This window comes from Gilbertella persicaria (assembly GCF_025201335.1).
Source record: "Gilbertella persicaria strain CBS 190.32 chromosome Unknown B0P05scaffold_51, whole genome shotgun sequence".
Classification (NCBI taxonomy): Eukaryota; Fungi; Mucoromycota; class Mucoromycetes; order Mucorales; family Choanephoraceae; genus Gilbertella; species Gilbertella persicaria.
The window spans coordinates 22,703-43,246 of record NW_026252012.1 but is presented as its reverse complement, the minus strand read 5'-3'; the positions used below and the strand labels follow the sequence as shown (position 1 = coordinate 43,246).

Here is a 20,544-nt window from a genome sequence, read left to right as displayed (position 1 = left end):
CCTAGAAATAATTCTGATTGCAAGAACAAGCGAAATATGTGTTTTTTAGAATTCAGTTGAGCTACAAGGCTTTTATGTTGTTTTTTAGGGAGCTCCATCTCTTTTTTATTAAATCTCTTCTTTGATCTGATACGAAAAGTGTCAAACTACACATTAAACGAGCTGTCAAAAGTATGCTTCTTGAGCAATAATCTTTCGAGCCAATAGGATGCAGAGAATAATAAAGTAGTTCAAAGTCAGAGACTGTTTTTGCGCGTTGAGAGTGAACCGTTAAAAACAGATAAAGGGGTAAAAACTCTTCTCTTTTTTTTTTTTTCTTGTATCGTTTTCTTTTTCTATTAAGACAGATTACTCAAAAGATGGATCGCAGAAAAGAAGAATTAGAGAAAAAAAGACAAAAGCTAGCTGAACTTCGACGTGCTCGAGAAGAAAGACGAGCTTTACTTGAAAGCCAGTCTACACAGTCTTCTGTAAGTAGTATTGATGAGGCAAGGTTTCTAACTGTTTTGCAAGTCTACAACTAGCTCTACAACTGGAAGAGACCGAAAGGCTATTGATGACTTGGTCGCCCTTGTTTTAGGAGAGCGCCCTTCCACACCTAGTGCTGCTACTACAACTGCAGGCAGTGATCGTGGGTCAGATGCAGGATCCGAGTTTTCTAATTCACGCCCAACTTCAGCTAACTTTGGCTATTCCTCACCTGGAACTCCTATGAGCCAGTAAGACTTATATTATGATATAACAGTGTGTATTGAGTGAATACATAGATCAGATGCAAGACTTTCTATGCTCTCAACTACTTCTCAGCCTGCTCAGACAACCCCTCACTATGTAGCAGAACTCACTGAAGCACAAACTTTTGTTGCTGACATTCCTCCCCTTGTAAGTTGAGACAACTCATAATACATAGTTAACATAAGACAGGAACAAGTTGTCTACAGCAAGGAAATTCAAACAACAGATGGATCATTGGAAGCCCCAGAGATTTCTGAAGAAGAAATCAGAAAACAAATCACTGAGGAATTTGAGTTGAGAGAAAAGCAGAAGATAGCTCAACTAGAAGAAGAAATTCGAAAAGCAGAACAAGAAAAACAAGAAGAAATTCGAGGTAAACAAAAAGTGTTGAGTCATCAAGTTCAAATGCTAAACCAAGAGAAAAAAAAATAGAATTAACTGAAGAAGAAGCAAAGACCATTCAAAAGTCTCAAGAATTTGCTGAATTTGTTGATATTTCAACTAAGCTTGTTGAAAGAGCTTTAAATGAGAAATATGACTTTATGAAAGATTATACCCTTGGCATTGATGTTGAAAAGTAAGTGTTTGTCTATATACAAAAATATTCATTCTTGTAGCGATGAGAACTCTGGAAAACATGTCAAATTTGTCTGCAAGTTTTGGGACGAAAAATGGTGCAAAAACAGATCAGTTACAGATGTGAATTGGTCCTTAAAAGTAAGTTGAGAGATTAGACAGCAGTGACTAAGCCTTTTAGTACCCTGAATTGGTTGTCTCTTCTTACAACAAAAATCCTCTTGCGCCTAATGAGCCTGATGGTGTTGCTCTTGTCTGGAATGAACATTTGTTGGATCGCCCTGAATTCGTGTTCCATTCACAATCTGATGTGCTCAGTGTTATGTTTAGTAAATTCCACCCAAATTATATCATTGGTGGTACTTATTCTGGTCAAATTGTCCTGTGGGACACGCGTGCTAAATCACTGCCTGTTCTCAAGACACCTTTGTCTGCTGGTGGCCATACACATCCTGTTTATTCGATTGAAATGGTGGGCACTCAAAATGCCCATAACTTGATTTCTGCCAGTACGGATGGTTTCATTTGTTCATGGCAGCTGGATATGTTGGCTCAACCTCAAGACTATTTGGAGCTGCTTCATCCTGCTCATAACAAGACAGACGAAGTCTCCGTGACATGCATGGGATTTCCTGATAATGAAACAACCGCATTTTGGGCTGGTACAGAAGAAGGTAACATCTATCAAGCAAACCGTTATGATCGTGCTGGAAGGTAAAAAGTGTTATGGTTTGCTTTTGTATGAGTGACTGACAGTGTTTAATTAGTAAAGCGGGCATTAATCAATACGACACCTACCGCGGTCATCATGGTATGGTTACTGGTTTAAATTTCCATCCTCTGCATGGCCCTGTTGATTTCTCAGATTTATACCTTACCTCATCTGTTGACTGGACTGTGAAGCTTTGGAGAGCCAAGGTAAAAGACAAAGCAACCTGTGTATAATCAGATGATGTTGACATAGTCTATAGTCTATCTCAAAGACATCCACTCAACCTTCTAGCATTACTCCCTTGTACTCGTTTGAACACGCAGACGATTACGTGTATGACGTTAAATGGTCACCTACACATCCTGCTTTGTTTGGTACAGTTGATGGTACAGGTCAATTTGACTTGTGGAACTTGAATGCAGATACCGAAGAGCCATTTGTTAGTACCCAAGTTGGTTCTGGTAAGGCACTTAACAAGATTGCTTGGGATAAAGAAGGTAAAAAGACTGCTATTGGCTCAAGTGATGGACATGTCTATGTTTATGATATCGGCGAGGTAAAGTTTATTTATTACTGTTGTTGTTATTTACAGTTTCAAAATAGATGGCAATTCCTAAGCCCGAAGATTGGAGTCTGTTACAAAAGAACATTTCAGAAATGATTTCAAATCAAGAAAATCCTCCAGCCAAATAGTTTCATATAATAAAGTATATCATGATGAAAATCATGATTTAAGAGGTTTTATTCAATAAATAATTAGATACCATAAGCAGTGCTAGCAGAAGTAAAAGCGGCATTGACTCTGGTGACATAACCATTAGCATCAGTAGTGTAAGCAGAGGGAGTGACAGCAACCAAACAGGTGTCCAAAGCACTAGTTTGGGTCTTCAAGTTCTTAATGTCAGTCTTGACAAGAGTGGTAGCCAACAAGATAGTATCGAATTGAGACTTCTTGCTGACAAGGGAAGACAAGGTGGTTTCAATGTTGGGAACCAAGGTAGAGATGACATTAAGGACAGCAGCAGCTTCTTCATCAGTGACAGTGGTCTTTTGAACACAACAGCTGGTAGTGGCAGTCTTCAAAAGATTTTCAAGGGCCTGTTCCTTGGTGTGGATAGCAAGGGCACCACTGTAACCAGCAGCACTGGTGAAGCCAGCAACCTATGATGATATATGAGTCTCAGTCTTTAGAAGAAAAAAACTTACATCAGATTTGACAGCGGTAAGTTGAGTACCGGCAGCAGTAATGTCGTTGACACAGGTTTGAACATTAGAAGAGATGGCACGCTTGTCAACAGCAGCAGCATTGGCTAATCGACAAATGATTGAGTACAACCATTGTTGCGAGTTTCTTGGTACTTACCAGAAGCAAAGAGGGCAAGAGCAATAGAGAGAATAGAGAAGGCACGCATTGTTAAAATTGGTTTGATTTGATGAATAAAATACTCTTGACAGAAAAACAAGGCACTTATTTATATAAAAAACATAACTTTTTTTTGGCTTCAAGACCAATGTGTACGCCGCCAATGTGTACGCCGTTAAGTAATTCTTTCCCTAGCATATGAAGTACAACAAGTTAGATTGTACTTGGTTAATTGAATCCCTGCTTTGTGCTTGAGAAAACTCTTTCTTTGCCTGTCTTTTTCTCTCCACACACACACACACACACTCTCTCTCTCTCTCTCTCTCTCTCTCTCTCTCTCTCTCTTTAATTCTCTATGGAGAATTCACATGTGTTTCGTTTACATAGTGTTCACCTGATATTTTCAATGGTAAACTCACTTGGTTTCACTTTAAGGAGAATGATGTACAATTCATGAACACAAAAGTATGTTAATATCACTTATTCTTCTGCAAGAGAACCAAGTCAATTTTTTCGATTGAAATACATATAGCTCTTTTGCCTCGACATTCACCTCTACATATTGTCGATTTCAAATGAATGCATAGTAATGACTGGTCAATGCACTTTAGAACTCAGTTACAAAAATTTAACATTAATGCATTCATCTAATCTTTAAAAGAAAAATGGTTGCTAAAGTCACTAGTAAAACACTATTGAATTACGTAATTTAATGCTTACCATTCTCCTAAATCTTTCTGTTCTCAATGCTTCTCATCTTCTAAGTGGTCTACTTCTCTTTTTTTCTTGAAAAGGTAAAAAAAAAAACAATGTCAAAATTACAATGTATTGTATTCAAAGCACCATACACGTAATACTTTTTCGCAATTGACTTGATCTTGGGAAATTTTTGTGATTATGAAGGTATTACATCTTCTTTGTAAAGAAACCTGTGTACTTTGGGTTTGTTATTTTACGATTTACCTGTGTTTATTAACTGTGTGAATACCACATGAATAAGCTTGTCTAATAGTAAGTGAATCTTTTCTTCTTGCTCAATATAGTAGAATAAAGAGACATTGTCAGCTACTTTTCTTTTTTCAGGAACACGAATTGCAGAATTGGGAAATTGGGGTTTGTGTCATCTTCTCAAAAACCATTCACAGCATAGAAAAGTTTTTGTATTTGTGTAAAATGAATTGCGCAGTCTTATACAAGCGGTTTATTTGCTTAATTATAGACCTAAACAGTATGCTTACATGTATTTGGATACATGAAATGCATATCGATGAAAATCAAGTTTCATAGCCAAGAATAATCTCAAAAAAAAAGAGTGCTGATTTAATTCAGAACAAATCTCCAAACTAAGCCATTTTTAAACGCCAGAGCTAATGTATCACTATTCCTGCTGTGGCACTTTTATCGGTTGGCACAAGGGCTATTGTAATACATGTAGTTAAAACAATTATGTGCGTACATCAATTTACTCATTTGTATATACTTACTGGATTATGAATGTTCTCATTGTAGACCAGAGAGTTAGACTTTGACAAATACAAGTTGATTTGTTTTTTTGTTGATGCTTGTTATGTGATATTCGCATGTTTTCAGTAATTAAATCTGGAAACTGTGTAGCATTTGTAACGGCAATGTGTGAATCAAATGATCTTGATTTTTTAGAGGTAAACTTGTGACATTGAAAGAGGGCTTCAAGGCCTAACTTTTACGGAATAAGCTATCGCGAATCACAACTATAGCTTTTTTAAAGGTACAAGTTAAAGGAAGCTTATATTTGTCAATCAAATTATTTAAAAACATAGAAGGCAAAAAAAAAAAAAAAAAAAAAAAAAAAAAAAAAAAAAAAAAAAAAAAGACAAATATTAAATATTTCTTTATTATTATAAGAAAAGCTACATTCAATACACTACAAAGGAGCAATACAGGCTTTTCATAAAGAAACTTATGTTAGTGATTAAGCTGGTCTTTTCTAAAAAAAAAATGATTAAACAGTTTATTAAGAATACTTCAAACACGCATTTATTGAGCTTTCCGGGTCAAGAAACAATTTTATACAAAATGATGTTAATTCTCGAGATTTTTAGATATACTTCGTTAAGAGATAAAAAACTCTTTTCTAATGAATAAAGGCCTGCTTTCTCAAGGTAAAACAAATACTATCACCAGTAAAATAGGAAATAAAGAGTTTGTGTATCTTGATAAAATATTTGGCTTATTTCTTAGCGTTTATCTTTTATCAAACCGCTATAGTTTTGTTGCTTCTGCTAGGAAAATGCTGGACATTTTTTTTAAAAAAAAAAGACATGTTTGTTCGTTTATTAAAATGATATGTAAACTTCATTTACTTTCACTGTAATAGTTTCGTAAAAATAAAATGGTCATTGGGAGTCCTTTTGGATTCATTGCAAAGATTAGGCAATAAAAGTTTCAATCACAATTTGTTTGGTGCTGTAATTCACTGTCTTTGTTTTACATCGATTCTTAAGCAAACACAACAACTGCCAAGACTACCTCAAGTGTGAGATCATGTACAGTGCTCCAGTAAATATGATTATGATTGTTAAGAAATGCTTGAATTTTACGGTTATGATCTGCTTTCTTTATTATTTGAAAATTAGGGGGCTCCTAGCAAAAAAAAAAAAGGTATCAAGCGTTGCCTACTGTTTGAGACAACCAAGTGCTAATGTCCGGCATCAACACTTGTTCTTCACTATTCAAAGCTGTAACAATCATTGGGTCTATTTGATTGCTTCCGAGACTCTGTCTCTTTGTGTCAATCTTTAATTTCCTTCTTTGTTTTTCTTTTTTGCTTACTGATAAAGAAGTTGAAGGGGTGTTATTTCTAACAGGATCAGATGAATTTTTCATCTTTTGATCCTTGTCTTGAGAATCAGCCATCTGTCGATTCTTAGCGGTAAGAGACAAAGATGGTATGGCGTCCAAGATAACATCAGGAGGAGGATCGATGTATTTTCTTGTTACTGTTGGTAGGGGTATGTAATTACTGTCAATTATTTCAGGCCGTTTAGTAAAAGGAGAGTACATGGTGGAGTCTTCTTTTTTGACTCTGTTTAAAATGAATCAGTTGAACTAAATAAATAATGTACTTACAGCTAACAAAAAATAGTGTTAGTAACTATATCTTAGTTTTTCATATTGACACTTACTTTACTACAAGAACTATGTTTTTTATCTGCATAATCAGACGTTATCTTATTATCTTTTATTTGAAGGACAGACGCTTTACTTATCGGTGATGATATATGACTTTTTTGGTTTGGTATACTATAACTGAGATGGTGATATATTTCATTATTGCTACTACTGCTTGCTGTCATATCAATGAAATGTTCTGTTGTACTAAGCTTTTGATGCATATCATGGTAGCTTTCGACTGCTTTTATTTTGTGCTGGTGCTTTTTTTTGTACAGATTCATCATATTACTGCTAGGATCATCGTCGTCATGGCCGCACTCATTATTGTCTTCACTATATTCTGAGGTGGCTGAAGATAATATACTACTACTGCTTTTGTTTGACCGTTTACTCTTTCTTCGTCCCAGCAAAATTGATTTATTAGCACAAACAGTTGACTTCTTTGACGATAGCTTGCTGGAATAGAATCGCTTGACCAAGTCCATCAAATAACGAAAAAGAAATAAGCAAGAGAAAAAAGAAATTTTTTTAAAAAATTTGCTTTAAAAAGTTATTATTTCCTATTTTAATCTCTTTTTTTATATTTTTTGTTCAAGCACGTCGGCAAACACCAAAAAAGAAGCTTTTAATTGTTAAAAAATGGTCAATTTATCGATTTTTGTATAGATCCTCGTGTTATTGGTCTGAAAAAGTTACACAAAAAACTTTGACCCCAACCTTTGCTTCTTTAGGTCTGGACTTGTTTATTTAAAAATCACGCCTAAATACCAAAAGGAAGCAACTTGGTTTTTTGTGGACTTGATCAAAAAGTTATTCGAGGCCTTAAGCAGAAGTAAATAGAGTAAAAATAAAAAGACCAAGAATAGAAGAAGAAAAGAACTTTTAAGCAACTGTAGATAAAGTATTACAGCACAGATGTGATAAATTTGAACACTAAAAAATCCCAACTTATGTCTTGTATGCATCTCTATTCGAGTCTCCCTAAATCAATACAGCCCACTAAGTTGCGTCCAAATTCTTGTAATCTCTAAGTTTTCTTTTTTCGCATTCAATAAAGAATAAAAGCAATTAAAGGAAACGAGAATAAGGATTACGGACTTTATTCTTTTGCAGGAAAAAAAGAAAGAAAGCTTATTGACTAGAACAATGATAAACGGAACTTGATGCATGTGATACTTGACAGCGTTTAAAACTTTTTAGATACCTTAAGAAGCTCAAACTATTTATTAGGGAATAGAATGTCAAAAGAAAATATAAAAGTTTTAGGCAATGCTGCATAGGCGCGTTTATATTTAACTGTTGATATGTGTGCGTACGAGACATCAGAACAAAATGACATGAAATACAATATAATTAAACGGCGCTTTTTTTTTTTTTTTTGTTAAAGATGCACATGAAAGAAAACCAACAATATTCAGTAGTGATAAACACCTTATTTGTATGCTCGAAACAAACACTTTCTTTTTTTAAGTTTATTGTTATTTTATTGTTGCTTGCATATATGTACGTATGTGTTTAGATATAACGAATGAATAAGATGAATAAATGGAATGATAAATGAATAAAAAAAGAAAAAGAAAAGGAAATATGAGAGAGTGAGAGAGTGAGAGAGGAAGGAAGAGAAGGAAATAGAAAATAGAGCGAGTTACATAAGAAAAGCAATACTATAGATCAACCAATAGACAGGCTTTTTTTCTTTACTCGATGTTGACAAATCTGGATTGGTTCTTGTTGCTCTTGGGAATAATTACCTTGAGAATACCGTCTTGGTAGGAGGCCTTGATTTGTTCAGCATCAATGGGGTTGGGGAAATTGAAGGATCGTGTAAATGAACCAGCAACACGTTCATTGACCCACCATTTAGGACTGTTGTTATACTGAGCCACTTGGCTGTCTTGGTCCTTCTTTTGTACAACTTGCTGACCCTCAGCAGTGGCACCATCAGCACCAGAGGCAGTAGAGGAGGCCTTGTTCTCTTGTGCTTTTTGCTCCTCTTCCAAAGCAGGGCCTTCATGGTGTTCCTTCTTCATCGTGCCGCTCAAAATCAGAGTACGGCCATCGTTCACTTCAATCTTGATATCCTTCTTGTCATAACCAGGAATCTCAGCATGCAACTCGTAGAACTCGGGCTTCTCAATAATGTCGGTGGCAGGGTAGCGACCAAAGACACTGTTGTTATTGCTGTTGTGACCACGGTTGCCTTGGTTACCGAAGAATGGACTGACTTCGCTGTTGAACATAGGGCTAAATAAGGGCTGGTCAAAGACAGCCATAGCACGTTGCATATCACGTAAAGCGTCAGAGAATAAGCGTTGAGAAAGAGCCATTTTTGTTTCTTGTTTCTTGGACTTTATAACTTGAATATGATGATGAGACACAAAAGTGCCAGGAAACAATGAGTCTTTATATATCTTTTTCGAAGGGTTTGTGGTGAAAGATCTAGAAAAGACCTACTTCCATTTTTGGCATTTTCTACAATTTTCTGGAGCACTCTTTTTTTTTTTTTTTTTTTTTTTTTTTTTTTTTTTTTTTTTTTTTTTTTTAATTATGCAATTCTAACCGTTATAATCACAAGACCTCTTGCTCGAAAGTTGTAGAAAATACCACAAGAGCCAAGAACGCCCTCAGTGACTGCACTTCGATCTTCTTCACTCTAGACCATGGCGTCTCTAATATTACACAATACCCTCTTGTTGTGTATATGCGCATAAGAGTATATGCATGGTTTTTCTTTTTCTTTTTTAAAAGAAAAAAATAAAAAATAAACCAGTAGTACATATGAAAATGCGATTATGTCAAAGTCTTGTTACCGAAATTCATTGTAAAAAAATCATGCAACTTCCTTTTCCATCCTTGACTGAACTCGAAAAGGCATTACATTCTTCCGTTGCATGATTTTTTTACAATGAATTTCGGTAACAAGACTTTGACATAATCGCATTTTCATATGTACTACTGGTTTATTTTTTATTTTTTTCTTTTAAAAAAGAAAAAGAAAAACCATGCATATACTCTTATGCGCATATACACAACAAGAGGGTATTGTGTAATATTAGAGACGCCATGGTCTAGAGTGAAGAAGATCGAAGTGCAGTCACTGAGGGCGTTCTTGGCTCTTGTGGTATTTTCTACAACTTTCGAGCAAGAGGTCTTGTGATTATAACGGTTAGAATTGCATAATTAAAAAAAAAAAAAAAAAAAAAAAAAAAAAAAAAAAAAAAAAAAAAAAAAAAGAGTGCTCCAGAAAATTGTAGAAAATGCCAAAAATGGAAGTAGGTCTTTTCTAGATCTTTCACCACAAACCCTTCGAAAAAGATATATAAAGACTCATTGTTTCCTGGCACTTTTGTGTCTCATCATCATATTCAAGTTATAAAGTCCAAGAAACAAGAAACAAAAATGGCTCTTTCTCAACGCTTATTCTCTGACGCTTTACGTGATATGCAACGTGCTATGGCTGTCTTTGACCAGCCCTTATTTAGCCCTATGTTCAACAGCGAAGTCAGTCCATTCTTCGGTAACCAAGGCAACCGTGGTCACAACAGCAATAACAACAGTGTCTTTGGTCGCTACCCTGCCACCGACATTATTGAGAAGCCCGAGTTCTACGAGTTGCATGCTGAGATTCCTGGTTATGACAAGAAGGATATCAAGATTGAAGTGAACGATGGCCGTACTCTGATTTTGAGCGGCACGATGAAGAAGGAACACCATGAAGGCCCTGCTTTGGAAGAGGAGCAAAAAGCACAAGAGAACAAGGCCTCCTCTACTGCCTCTGGTGCTGATGGTGCCACTGCTGAGGGTCAGCAAGTTGTACAAAAGAAGGACCAAGACAGCCAAGTGGCTCAGTATAACAACAGTCCTAAATGGTGGGTCAATGAACGTGTTGCTGGTTCATTTACACGATCCTTCAATTTCCCCAACCCCATTGATGCTGAACAAATCAAGGCCTCCTACCAAGACGGTATTCTCAAGGTAATTATTCCCAAGAGCAACAAGAACCAATCCAGATTTGTCAACATCGAGTAAAGAAAAAAAGCCTGTCTATTGGTTGATCTATAGTATTGCTTTTCTTATGTAACTCGCTCTATTTTCTATTTCCTTCTCTTCCTTCCTCTCTCACTCTCTCACTCTCTCATATTTCCTTTTCTTTTTCTTTTTTTATTCATTTATCATTCCATTTATTCATCTTATTCATTCGTTATATCTAAACACATACGTACATATATGCAAGCAACAATAAAATAACAATAAACTTAAAAAAAGAAAGTGTTTGTTTCGAGCATACAAATAAGGTGTTTATCAATTGATCAGTAATATCAAGGCACACAAAGTTGTAGCACTTAAGAACACTTGTTATCACATGGCATCCCTATCGCTAAATCTTCTTATTCTAAAAAAACATTGCAGCAAATAATCAGTACTTGACAATTTAAAACATTGTCTTCGCTCCCTTTCTCTTTTTGGTTTAATCAAGCTGGTTTTATGCGATTTTTTCTTTTTATCTACCTTCCCGTAGTGCAAGAAGTCTATTGTTTTTCTTTTGTCCTTAAATGAACCAATCCCTTTCTCGTTTTGAAGTTACGAATCGGCGTCTCAATGTAGGATTTAAGCACTTTTAAAATGCCTTTTACTTAATACGGTTAATTGAGAAGATCAGAGAATCCGTTAAGCTGGTGAAATCGTGTGAAAAGTTGTGCAAAAAAGTAGCTATGACAGGTTGTGTTTCATCCTATTTTAATTTCAAAGGGCTACGGGGTACCGTTTCACAACCAAGGAATCACGACAATAGTAAGTGAAAGCGAGCAGGCAAACAAAGCCCTTTCTTTTCCTTTCACTTTTTATATATACATTTTTTCCTCCTTTTTCCCTTCTTTCCCGTAGTACATAAACATGATTTTCAGTAGTCGTTCTCAGTCACAAAAGCAGCCAGAAGAAAATTCTATAAAACCAATGAAAATCTTGACTAATGCTCTTGTCTCCGTTTCCACCACTCATCCTATTACAAGTTCTTTGCCTTTTCCAATTGACGAAGTACCAGTTCGACGAGTAAAAACAAACGAAAGTATGTTGGACATTAACGACCCCAAGACCTTTCGACCAAGACCAAGTGGCATTCATGTCAACCTTATTCTTCAACATGCAAATTGTACTGGGTGGCTGACTAAGCATCGTGCACCCACTTTCTCGTTTATAAAGACAATCAAGAAACGTTATGTTGTACTTGTCGATCGTTTTCTCTATTCGTTCAAGACAGAAACACCAGAAACATACAGGGAGTTCCTTGAGCTGACAAAAAACACGCATGCGTTTGCAACAGACAAGTTTACAGGTGCATTGTTTTGTATCGAAATCAAAAAGATGGGTCATGAGGACTCCTCAAGCTGGTTTCTGCAAGTAGAAGATGCTGAATCAATGAAGATGTGGCTAGATAAAATCAAGCGTACAATTGCCTTAATTCGTGCTGATCACGCCACCACAATCACAAGCAGAGACCTATCACACATCACAACTGAAGAACAAGAATATTCACTCATCGCAGCAAGACCAAGTATTTCTACATCCAGTCAGAGCAATATATCACTCGAGCAACCCGAGAATGATTCTATTTGGCTTCAATCCTCTCATTCATCATCCATTGGACAAGCAATAAGTCAACCCTCATCACCTATTTTATCCTCACCCATTAATGAGAACGAGTCACTTTATTCATACCCCTCATCTGTTGGCTTTTCCTCAGAATATTCCATAGAGCGACAACATAGCTATGATCCACCACGGAGACATTCATCACTAAGAACAAGTAATCACTCTAACTCCCATATTCCAGCCGTGCTACCTCCCCAATTGCCTCCACCAAAAACTCAACCTCCACCTATTCCTTCTTATGCGTATCTATAATAATAATAATAACATATGTGTTTTTTTCTTACTTTATCGTGAGAGTAAACTGTTATTTTTTCTTTAAAAAAAACAGCTTTTTAATTGAAACTCGTCAACTTTTCCCTGGAAAGCATGCCATTTCTTTGAACGTGTCTTATGTATCAAAATGGATGTTATAAATTCACTAAAAGAAAAACGAAAACCAAATAGGGAAACATAGTATTTCATGCTGTTTGTTTTCCAAATTAATAGACAAGTTCAATTGATGTTCTAATCTGATTGTTCATGAAATGTATTTAGTAATCAGAAATTGCGAGCGAAAAACCCGTTAAAAACATGACAAGTGATTTATGCATGTCAGTATATGCGACAAGAAGAAAAAAAAACCAGGCACAACCAGAAAATTAATTTGACAATTGGAACAATGATGTCGTGATTTTGCATTATCCATGTCATTTCGGAGTATAAAGGAAAGGCATCTATGCGGATAGTAATCCGATATGCATATAAAAAAGCAAAAAAAAAAAAAAAAAAAAAAAAAAAAAAAGAGGTCGAGACATTCCTTGTTACATAATTGGCAAGTACTTTGTCATATCCAGCGGTCATCTTTTCACAAGTCTGTGCTGAACATATATCCAAAAAAAAACAAAAAATTATATGGTTGATAATTACTTGCCTTTTATAAATATCATGTATTTTAAGTATCCAATCAGCTTGTACTAAATATGCAACCTCATTTGGTCCTCCTCCTGTCTTTCCTGAAAAAAAAAGGCGCGACTCGTAAAAAGAACAAGAAAAAAAATAGAAAGGAGTCGAGAATGCAAGATATCCTGTCAATAATTCAGGAGTCAGAAAAAAAACTCCTTTATGTTCTTATGAACGGCATACCAAAATTGACTCAAAGTCTATTTATGGAAAAGATCTTCCCAGTAAGAAAGTGAAAACGTCTTACAAACAGCAGCTGAAAGTGAAAATAAAGTTTTGAATACGTAGTATTGAAACGTGTTCGGATACTAAACTTGAGAAGCCTGTGTGCTTGTGACCTTCTTTATGCGCGTGTGAAGGACTTGGATAAAAAGAAGAAATGATTTTTTAGAAACAAAAAACAATAAGCTGCATTTCTTGCAAAAAAGAATGAGTTCTCTGTATTTCAGATGAGATTTTAATTAACACAGTGGTTTAAACGCGTCGATCAAGGGAATTGACAAGATCACATCTTGACATGTTGCGCATACTTCTTTGCTCGAGCGTACGTACAAACAAATAATAAACTGTAGAAAATTATTGTTACTTGAATATCTATATTTACTTTTTTTTAGTTACAAAAAAAAGTCAGCAGACAGACTTTTTCTGGGTTGAAATTTTTAGTACAAATCTTGAATGCATTCCTCCATCGAAACAAAATCTTTTTAGATGGTCTTTTGCATGTCTTGATTGCATACAAGTACAAAGAAAAGAAAGTGAAAAAAGACAAAGACAGACAAAGAAGTACGCAGATACGCTGCGGAGTAAAACTGATTGTAGGGAGTTGTAAAAAATAATCTTACCTTTTTAACTTGCAAGTGACATAGCATCGTAATTTGCGGAAACAAAAAAAAAAAAGCTTTTTCTTGTACCTTTATCAAAACTCCTATCGTTGCTTCGTTACTGTTTCTTTGTCTCGCCTTAAATTAGTTAAGCTTTTTTTTCTCATCTCTTTATTCTTTCTTTCAATAAAAAAAAAGAGCCACTCTTTTTCTTATTCACGAAGCCTCTTTACCCTCCTTACTTTCTTTCTTATCCTTTCATTATAATATTCTCTACATTTCATTAATTTAAACAGAAAGAAAAAAAATGTCATATTTATTAAACAAACAACCACAACAAAACTGGTCCCAACAATTATCTGAAGATAATAACAAAAATAGCTTAAATTCGGTACCTAATGAAGAAGAAGAAGATACAACTGGTGCTTCTTCAGCTCCGCCTGTTCGCAAAAGAACAAGAGCAACTGCAGACCAATTATCTGTATTGGAAGACACATTTGCCGTCAATGTCAGCCCTAACTCTAAGCTGAGAAAACAGTTGGCTGAACAGCTTCAGATGAGTGAAAGATCAATTCAGATTTGGTTTCAGAACAGAAGAGCCAAAGTAAAACACATGCAGAAAAGAGCTCAGATGCAAATGCATCAAGCTTCTATTCGTGCTCAGTTGTATCAATATCACCAACAACAACAGCAACAACAACAACAGCAACAGCAACAGCAACAGCAACAACAGTTTGGTCAACCACTTTTACCAATGCAACCTTATCAGCAATCCCAACAACCTTACTATTACAACCCAGCTGCTGCTCGTTTAGCTATCCCTCCCCGTGCTCAGAGTGTAGATGCTGTTCAATTTCATTATAATAATGGCAACAGAATCCCTACTTCTCAAGCGGAAGTGTTGTTTACACCTGCTTCTTCTGTCCCTCCACCTCCTTTGCCTACAGCTGTTGGCGGAAATTCCTCATTTAGTACCACTCCACCACCCATGTCTTATCCTCAATACTATGGCCACCAACAACAACTTTCTACCACATGGCTTTCTTCTGTACAAGATGATATCCCACTGATGAGACAAAGCATGCCACCCCAAGTATATCCCTACGATCTAAACAACTCTGTTGAACCTGTAACAGGTTTAGATTTCCCTGAATACATACATGGTCAGGTGTCTCCTTCTCTAAGTCCTTTAAATGCTAAATCCGTCAATACTACCATGCCAACTTTGGTATCAGTTCCTGATGCTGGCCCAACTGCCGTTTTGGCTACCAGTTTAAGATCCACCTCTTCCGATAACAGTCCCTCCCCTTCCAAAAATTCTCTTTCCCCAGGTAAGACCAAAGAAGCTATAGTTAAACATGATATTGACTTTAAACAGAAATTACAGCTGAACCTGTATCTACCATTGATCCCTCCAGTTTAATAATGACCCCTTCCTCTGATAGTAAAGATAATACAGACACTAAGAAAGATGATAAAAAGACAACAAATAATGAAAAAGAAGACGCAGTCGTTGTATTGCCTGAAGATGATGATGAAGAACCTAAAGATTTGTATCTCTCTGCCACTACATTGACTATCGGTACCTGGCACCGTCTCAAGATGCAAGAGACAGACCTTGTTTGTGTCTACCGCCCTGATACACGCATCTTTGCATGGCACATTGTCGATGGCGGTTGCCACTTTAAAATGGAAGTTGCTCAAAAAGCCGTCTCAAGTATTGAGTTTATTCTTGATGAACATGAAGCTTTAGCAGATGTCCACTTTGATATCAGTGAGCCTCCCCTCTTCTACATGGAGTCCACAGCACCTCACCTAGACGTCAAGAAAAAGAAGAAATCGCTCACAGGTGAAGAACAGTCTGAAGGAGGAGAAAGCACACCTACTGAAGAACCTACACTATCACCAATATGGGTTCAATGTTCTGATTTCACAGAAGGCAAGCAAGCTTCTCGTTTCTTTAGACACACACTCAAGGGAGTTGCACATCACATGAAACAAGAATTGTTGGCTTTGATAAATAACCATGAAGAAACAAGACGCCTTGTTCATTTTATTGAGCCTGCTGCACCTGTTGTAGTTCATCCATACAACCCTACTATGTACCAACCCTTAATAGTAGACCAATCACATCATCCTCATACACATCTTTTTCATCAACAACAGCATCCCCTTATTTCAGCAACCGAAGACAGTTTACTGATGCAGTCTGCTGCAAACACTGGTCTAAACCCCATGTATTGGCCAAGTCAAACAAGTGCTGAGCCTATTGCCTGTGAATTGTACATGAGCTAAATCCGCTTTTCTTCTTTATATATACATATCTCGTCCCCCTTTCTTTTTTCGTTCCCGCGCTTATACAAAATACACTGCTGTCTTTCTTTTCTTTATTTATATAATTATCATCTGTCATTTACTCTAAAGTGTATTATATTCTTTTCTTTCATAATAAAGTATCTCATACATCCTCTTGAAAAAACAGAGACGCGTTTTTTTATTGTCCGCCAACTTTTTTATATTTCTTTCTTTCTTTACTTTTATATAAAAGAAAAAATGAATCAAGAAGATATGGAGTTTATGGATATTGACGGACCTGAGTTCCTCAACGACGTGAATAATCAAATTGCTAATATTCGTGCTACGTCCCGTTATGACCAAATAGATAACACCAACACAGCTATGTTTGAGCAGTTTGATCAACAAACTCGTAAGTGCAACTTGTTCCTCTTTAATAACTCACTTTGTTTTTTTTAAGCTTCTTTTGCAGAGATAGCTGTATTAGATACTAACTTTTTACTGTCCAAATTGGGTTTCTTGGATGCTTTATTAGACATTGCTAATAAATACCCAGGTAGTCTGCTCGTATTACTGCCTTGGGTAGTTATTCGAGAATTAGACGGCTTAAAAGGCTCCAGAAATGATACAGATGTGTGTACAAGTGCAAGGAAAGCGATGCGTTTCTTGGAATTGCGTTTGAGAGATAAGATGGTTTCTCTTCGAGGGCAAAAAATGAATGAAGTTTTTGACAAACAAATAATACATGTAAGGAAGAAAAAAAAGTTTGATCAACAAACATTTATACTTTATTATAGGCAGGCAATGCTAAAGGGGATGATCGCATTTTGGATTGCTGCATGTAAATAGACATCAACATATACAAAGACTTATTGGTATATTTAGGTACTTTCAACAAGCAACTCAAAGAAAAGTAACATTGCTTTCAAATGACAGAAATTTATGTATTAAAGTAATGGTGCATGACATTGATTCTATCTCTGCCGAATCTACACATAAAATGGAAGCATTATTAAACCGTATTGCAGGCAAGAGAGACACAACGCTTGCATCAAAATACAGCCATACAATACAGCATCATAAACCACATTACTATCCACCAGAAATACCAGCCAACACAATGGAAGATCATGTAAACTGCAATAGAATAACAAGCCAATTCAGGACTTATACAAATCTATAGGGCATGGACATAGACGATGTTTGTCATGAACCAACGATGAATTCATATACTCAAATAGACCATTATTCTATGATGATTGATGATGAGTTTACACATATGTCTGACTCGTTTGGCACGCAATATAGCAAATGGGCCAAGGCACAACATACACGGCATCGACACAACCAAGAGCCACCAGCTTATCTCGACAATGATCCTACACTCATTGCTCCCAAAAGACCTTATCGACCTGAACATGGCGTCTATAAAACCAACTATGCCCCTATTTATTCACCACGATAATAACAGTTTTATTTCTCTAAAGAAAAAAAAATGGGTATGCTACTTTAGTAATATCTTTGTACATTCCAAATTAAAGCTATCTTTGATATTTATACATTCATGGCCAATGGTTTTTTGTAATAGTCCATTTGATGAATATCATACAGTTCATAATAATTTACACTGCCATTCTTTCCTTCAGTCGAATCAGACCAGAAATCCAAACAATTGTTCCAACATCCATGATCGAATGCATTGCTTTTGATCGTGTTACCAGGACGGTTACGGGCCTTATGCAAAGCACGGGCACCAGCAACTAATTGAAGACAAGGACAAAATCCACCATGATGATGATGGCGATGGACTTCATGGGTGGATAGCGTAGAAGGACCATCACTTCCTTCTGTGCCAGTAGCAACACCCACAGGTAAAGTAGACACAAGATTAGCTGGACTAGCATTCATATAAGAATAACGGCTGACGTTGGCACTTTCATTTGTAGTTATGGCTACTGCAATTTGATAGAGTTGAACGCCCAATAAGAACATGGACCAAGTCAGTTGAATCAAGACCCAAAGTGTTAATGATAATGTCCAGGTATCATAGTCAAAGTAACTGCATACTGTAGAGCCCAAAAGACAAGTACTGTCAGGACCTCGGTCATAAATAGGTGCTGTAATGGATATGTCTATTACAAGAAGAAAGATAAGCTATACATTACAACAACAAACAACTTACAATTCATGGATAATAATGCAAACGAAATAATGGCAATGACCATGTTGATCAAAAAGATCATAAATGGTCTATGGTTTCGAACACCAATGCAGTTGAAGATCCAAGGGCAATGACTAACAAGAAATTAGACATGTTTAGATTATCTAAACTATCACTTACTGATCAAATCTGGCTACACAACGATTACAAATCTTGCAATGTTTTGAACGCAATGGTTTCTTAATCTAAATATAAATCCAATAAGAAACATGACTTCCCTTTTAGCCGCTAATTCTTACCAAACAAGTCAAGCAAAAGTGTCGAATGTCCAATTGATTTTCATTAGCCAACTCTTCTACAGCCAATCGCTGCTTTTCTCTTGAAAGATCTTTTTTGATAAACCCAGGGTCAGCAGCTACTGCTTTAAAGAACGCAAACATGGCAGTAAAGAACGTCACCAAAAAGATCAAATTGGTGAACAACAAATGAGAAGTAGAAGGCACAAGTACCCACATCCAAGTGACCACAACCCAAAAAGCAGAGGATTGAAAAATACTCGAGAAATAAGGTGTTTTCCATACTGCATCATTGCTTGGTACCTGAATAAGATATTTCACAATACCAATATGTGTCAAAGCAAAGCACATGATGGCCAGTGGTAATCCACCGTACCACGGAAACATGGCTAAGCATTTTAATGCAAATCCCAGGGAGAAAAAAGGTGCAATATAAGCCACTGTGTTCACTGTACGCTACGCCATTGTTAGTATCATGAGCTTGGCTCATTCACCCTTCTCTCTCTTTCTTACCTTTGACATTGGTTTTCCATGGGATCCAGGATATTTACCAATGCGATCTTGTTGAGCAGGATTTCCTTCAGCTAATACATCGAATTCTAACACAGCTCTATCCCAAATCCTTTCGTATTTCTTCTCCTTGATGAAATCCATCACAGACTTGCCATTCTGATCCCGAGCATTTACATCAGCATCGTACTCTAACATTTTTCGAATACACATCTTGTTGCCTGTCACAGCTGCCCAATGAAGCGGTGTAAGCTGAGAATGGTCTGTGGCTCTTACACTTGCCCCAAACTTGAGCAACAAATCGACTGAATGAGCATGACCTTGATAGGCTGCCCACATCAAAGGTGTATGGCCACCTACATTGTCTGATGTATCAATTTCAATGTCAAGATATAACAAGTAGAGCACAAGCATAGCGTGCGAAGAATGAACGGCTAAATGAAGTGCGTTGAAGCCTTGTCCGTCTTTAAGAGAAGGATTAGCCCCTTCTTTGATAAGTCTGTGTACTGCACCTAGTCGACCTTGTCTGTTTGACTATCAGCAACGCGTGTTTTATCTACATGTTTGTTACTTGCCTGCTAGCCCAGTGCAAAGGAGTTGCTTGCAGATCGCCTGCTGGAGCATCAACCACGGCTCCCTTGTCAATCAGGTATTTAGCACATACGTCGTTGTTGGCTAGTGTGGCATAGTGCAAAGCTGTAGCACCTTGAGCGTCAATATCATAGACTGTCGCTAGTTTGTTATCAAGCAAGTATCGAATTGTTTGAAAAGAGCCTCGTTGAGCAGCTTCAAAGATAGTTGTTGTATCTAGAAAGTAAAAAAGTCAGTTTGAGTTCTACATATGAATCAGTAATATTCACTTTCTGTTGTTTCGCTCCTTATTTCTGCTGTTACTTGCTCGGTCGAGACTGCAGCAGTAGTTTGCTTAGTCAAGGGAGGAAACGAGTTGGTCGTTTCAGAAGCGTTATGTTCTTCAAGTAAAGGCTTTTTATCTTCAGAATGGTCCTCAGTTGCCATATCAAAATACAAAGAAGAAGAAGAAAAGAAGGCACAATAAAGCCTTTCTTGGCATAAGCTTATTTTTTTAATTTTCAAAGCGGACCACAAAATCGATTCTTGAAATTCAAAAATAGTAAAGGAAATCTTTGTTACAAACCATTGGTTGTATGGTTGCTAGGGTAACTCAAATACGGTTGCTAAGCTCAATGGTTACCATGGTTTCATTGTCAAAGTATACATATTTACCCTATCAGTACCTTCTTTTCTGTTTTTATGTTTTCTTTCGTAAATTAGTCATACTGTTTGCATAATAACTTGTTTTGAATCGGAACTCT

General features: G+C 36.5%; 8 protein-coding genes across 8 annotated transcripts; 5 read left to right on the top strand and 3 right to left on the bottom strand.

Moving 5' to 3' along the window:
* Positions 1-359: 359 nt before the first annotated feature.
* Positions 360-2,716, top strand: B0P05DRAFT_478277 (WD40-repeat-containing domain protein; the record flags this gene model as incomplete). Its single annotated transcript, XM_051575008.1, has 10 exons — positions 360-470; positions 514-719; positions 768-882; positions 925-1,126; positions 1,156-1,312; positions 1,353-1,452; positions 1,493-2,025; positions 2,079-2,229; positions 2,283-2,579; positions 2,627-2,716. The coding sequence occupies 10 exons, from the start codon at positions 360-362 to the stop codon at positions 2,714-2,716; spliced, it is 1,962 nt and encodes a 653-aa protein (XP_051430908.1).
* Positions 2,717-2,779: 63 nt separating this feature from the next.
* B0P05DRAFT_574878 (uncharacterized protein) lies at positions 2,780-3,435 on the bottom strand (the record flags this gene model as incomplete). The annotated part of the gene is made up of 3 exons (XM_051581602.1): positions 2,780-3,184; positions 3,230-3,333; positions 3,387-3,435. The coding sequence occupies 3 exons, from the start codon at positions 3,433-3,435 to the stop codon at positions 2,780-2,782; spliced, it is 558 nt and encodes a 185-aa protein (XP_051430907.1).
* A 2,594-nt stretch (positions 3,436-6,029) lies between these two features.
* Positions 6,030-9,030, bottom strand: B0P05DRAFT_640796 (HSP20-like chaperone; the record flags this gene model as incomplete). The annotated part of the gene is made up of 3 exons (XM_051583754.1): positions 8,241-9,030; positions 6,198-6,450; positions 6,030-6,143 (listed from the first exon to the last, which is right to left on the bottom strand). The coding sequence occupies exons 1-3, from the start codon at positions 8,864-8,866 to the stop codon at positions 6,030-6,032; spliced, it is 993 nt and encodes a 330-aa protein (XP_051430906.1). The 5' UTR covers positions 8,867-9,030.
* Positions 9,031-9,938: 908 nt separating this feature from the next.
* Positions 9,939-10,568, top strand: B0P05DRAFT_590945 (HSP20-like chaperone; the record flags this gene model as incomplete). The annotated part of the gene is made up of 1 exon (XM_051582864.1): positions 9,939-10,568. One exon carries the CDS (start codon positions 9,939-9,941, stop codon positions 10,566-10,568), a length of 630 nt encoding a protein of 209 aa, XP_051430905.1.
* Positions 10,569-11,336: 768 nt separating this feature from the next.
* On the top strand, positions 11,337-12,513 carry B0P05DRAFT_558408 (uncharacterized protein). Its single transcript, XM_051580142.1, has one exon. It carries the CDS (start codon positions 11,433-11,435, stop codon positions 12,438-12,440), a length of 1,008 nt encoding a protein of 335 aa, XP_051430904.1. The 5' UTR covers positions 11,337-11,432; the 3' UTR covers positions 12,441-12,513.
* A 1,529-nt stretch (positions 12,514-14,042) lies between these two features.
* B0P05DRAFT_599764 (uncharacterized protein) lies at positions 14,043-16,421 on the top strand. Its single transcript, XM_051583211.1, has 2 exons — positions 14,043-15,279; positions 15,327-16,421. The coding sequence occupies exons 1-2, from the start codon at positions 14,256-14,258 to the stop codon at positions 16,241-16,243; spliced, it is 1,941 nt and encodes a 646-aa protein (XP_051430903.1). The 5' UTR covers positions 14,043-14,255; the 3' UTR covers positions 16,244-16,421.
* On the top strand, positions 16,373-17,271 carry B0P05DRAFT_271032 (PIN domain-containing protein). The gene is made up of 3 exons (XM_051573398.1): positions 16,373-16,655; positions 16,704-16,990; positions 17,041-17,271. The coding sequence occupies exons 1-3, from the start codon at positions 16,502-16,504 to the stop codon at positions 17,086-17,088; spliced, it is 489 nt and encodes a 162-aa protein (XP_051430902.1). The 5' UTR covers positions 16,373-16,501; the 3' UTR covers positions 17,089-17,271.
* Positions 17,272-17,797: 526 nt separating this feature from the next.
* B0P05DRAFT_590941 (ankyrin repeat-containing domain protein) lies at positions 17,798-20,227 on the bottom strand (the record flags this gene model as incomplete). The annotated part of the gene is made up of 7 exons (XM_051582863.1): positions 17,798-18,375; positions 18,426-18,538; positions 18,585-18,649; positions 18,704-19,156; positions 19,214-19,736; positions 19,771-20,017; positions 20,071-20,227. The coding sequence occupies 7 exons, from the start codon at positions 20,225-20,227 to the stop codon at positions 17,798-17,800; spliced, it is 2,136 nt and encodes a 711-aa protein (XP_051430901.1).
* Positions 20,228-20,544: the final 317 nt, after the last annotated feature.

Excerpts from the sequence above, each read along its gene's own strand:
- B0P05DRAFT_599764 (XM_051583211.1), top strand. The coding sequence starts at position 14,256 with ATGTCATATTTATTAAACAAACAACCACAACAAAACTGGTCCCAACAA. Across the intron at positions 15,280-15,326 it reads CAAAAATTCTCTTTCCCCAG|AAATTACAGCTGAACCTGTA; the intron begins GTAAGACCAAAG and ends GACTTTAAACAG.
- B0P05DRAFT_271032 (XM_051573398.1), top strand. The coding sequence starts at position 16,502 with ATGAATCAAGAAGATATGGAGTTTATGGATATTGACGGACCTGAGTTC. Across the intron at positions 16,656-16,703 it reads GCAGTTTGATCAACAAACTC|CTTCTTTTGCAGAGATAGCT; the intron begins GTAAGTGCAACT and ends GTTTTTTTTAAG. Across the intron at positions 16,991-17,040 it reads TTGACAAACAAATAATACAT|GCAGGCAATGCTAAAGGGGA; the intron begins GTAAGGAAGAAA and ends ACTTTATTATAG.
- B0P05DRAFT_558408 (XM_051580142.1), top strand. The coding sequence starts at position 11,433 with ATGATTTTCAGTAGTCGTTCTCAGTCACAAAAGCAGCCAGAAGAAAAT.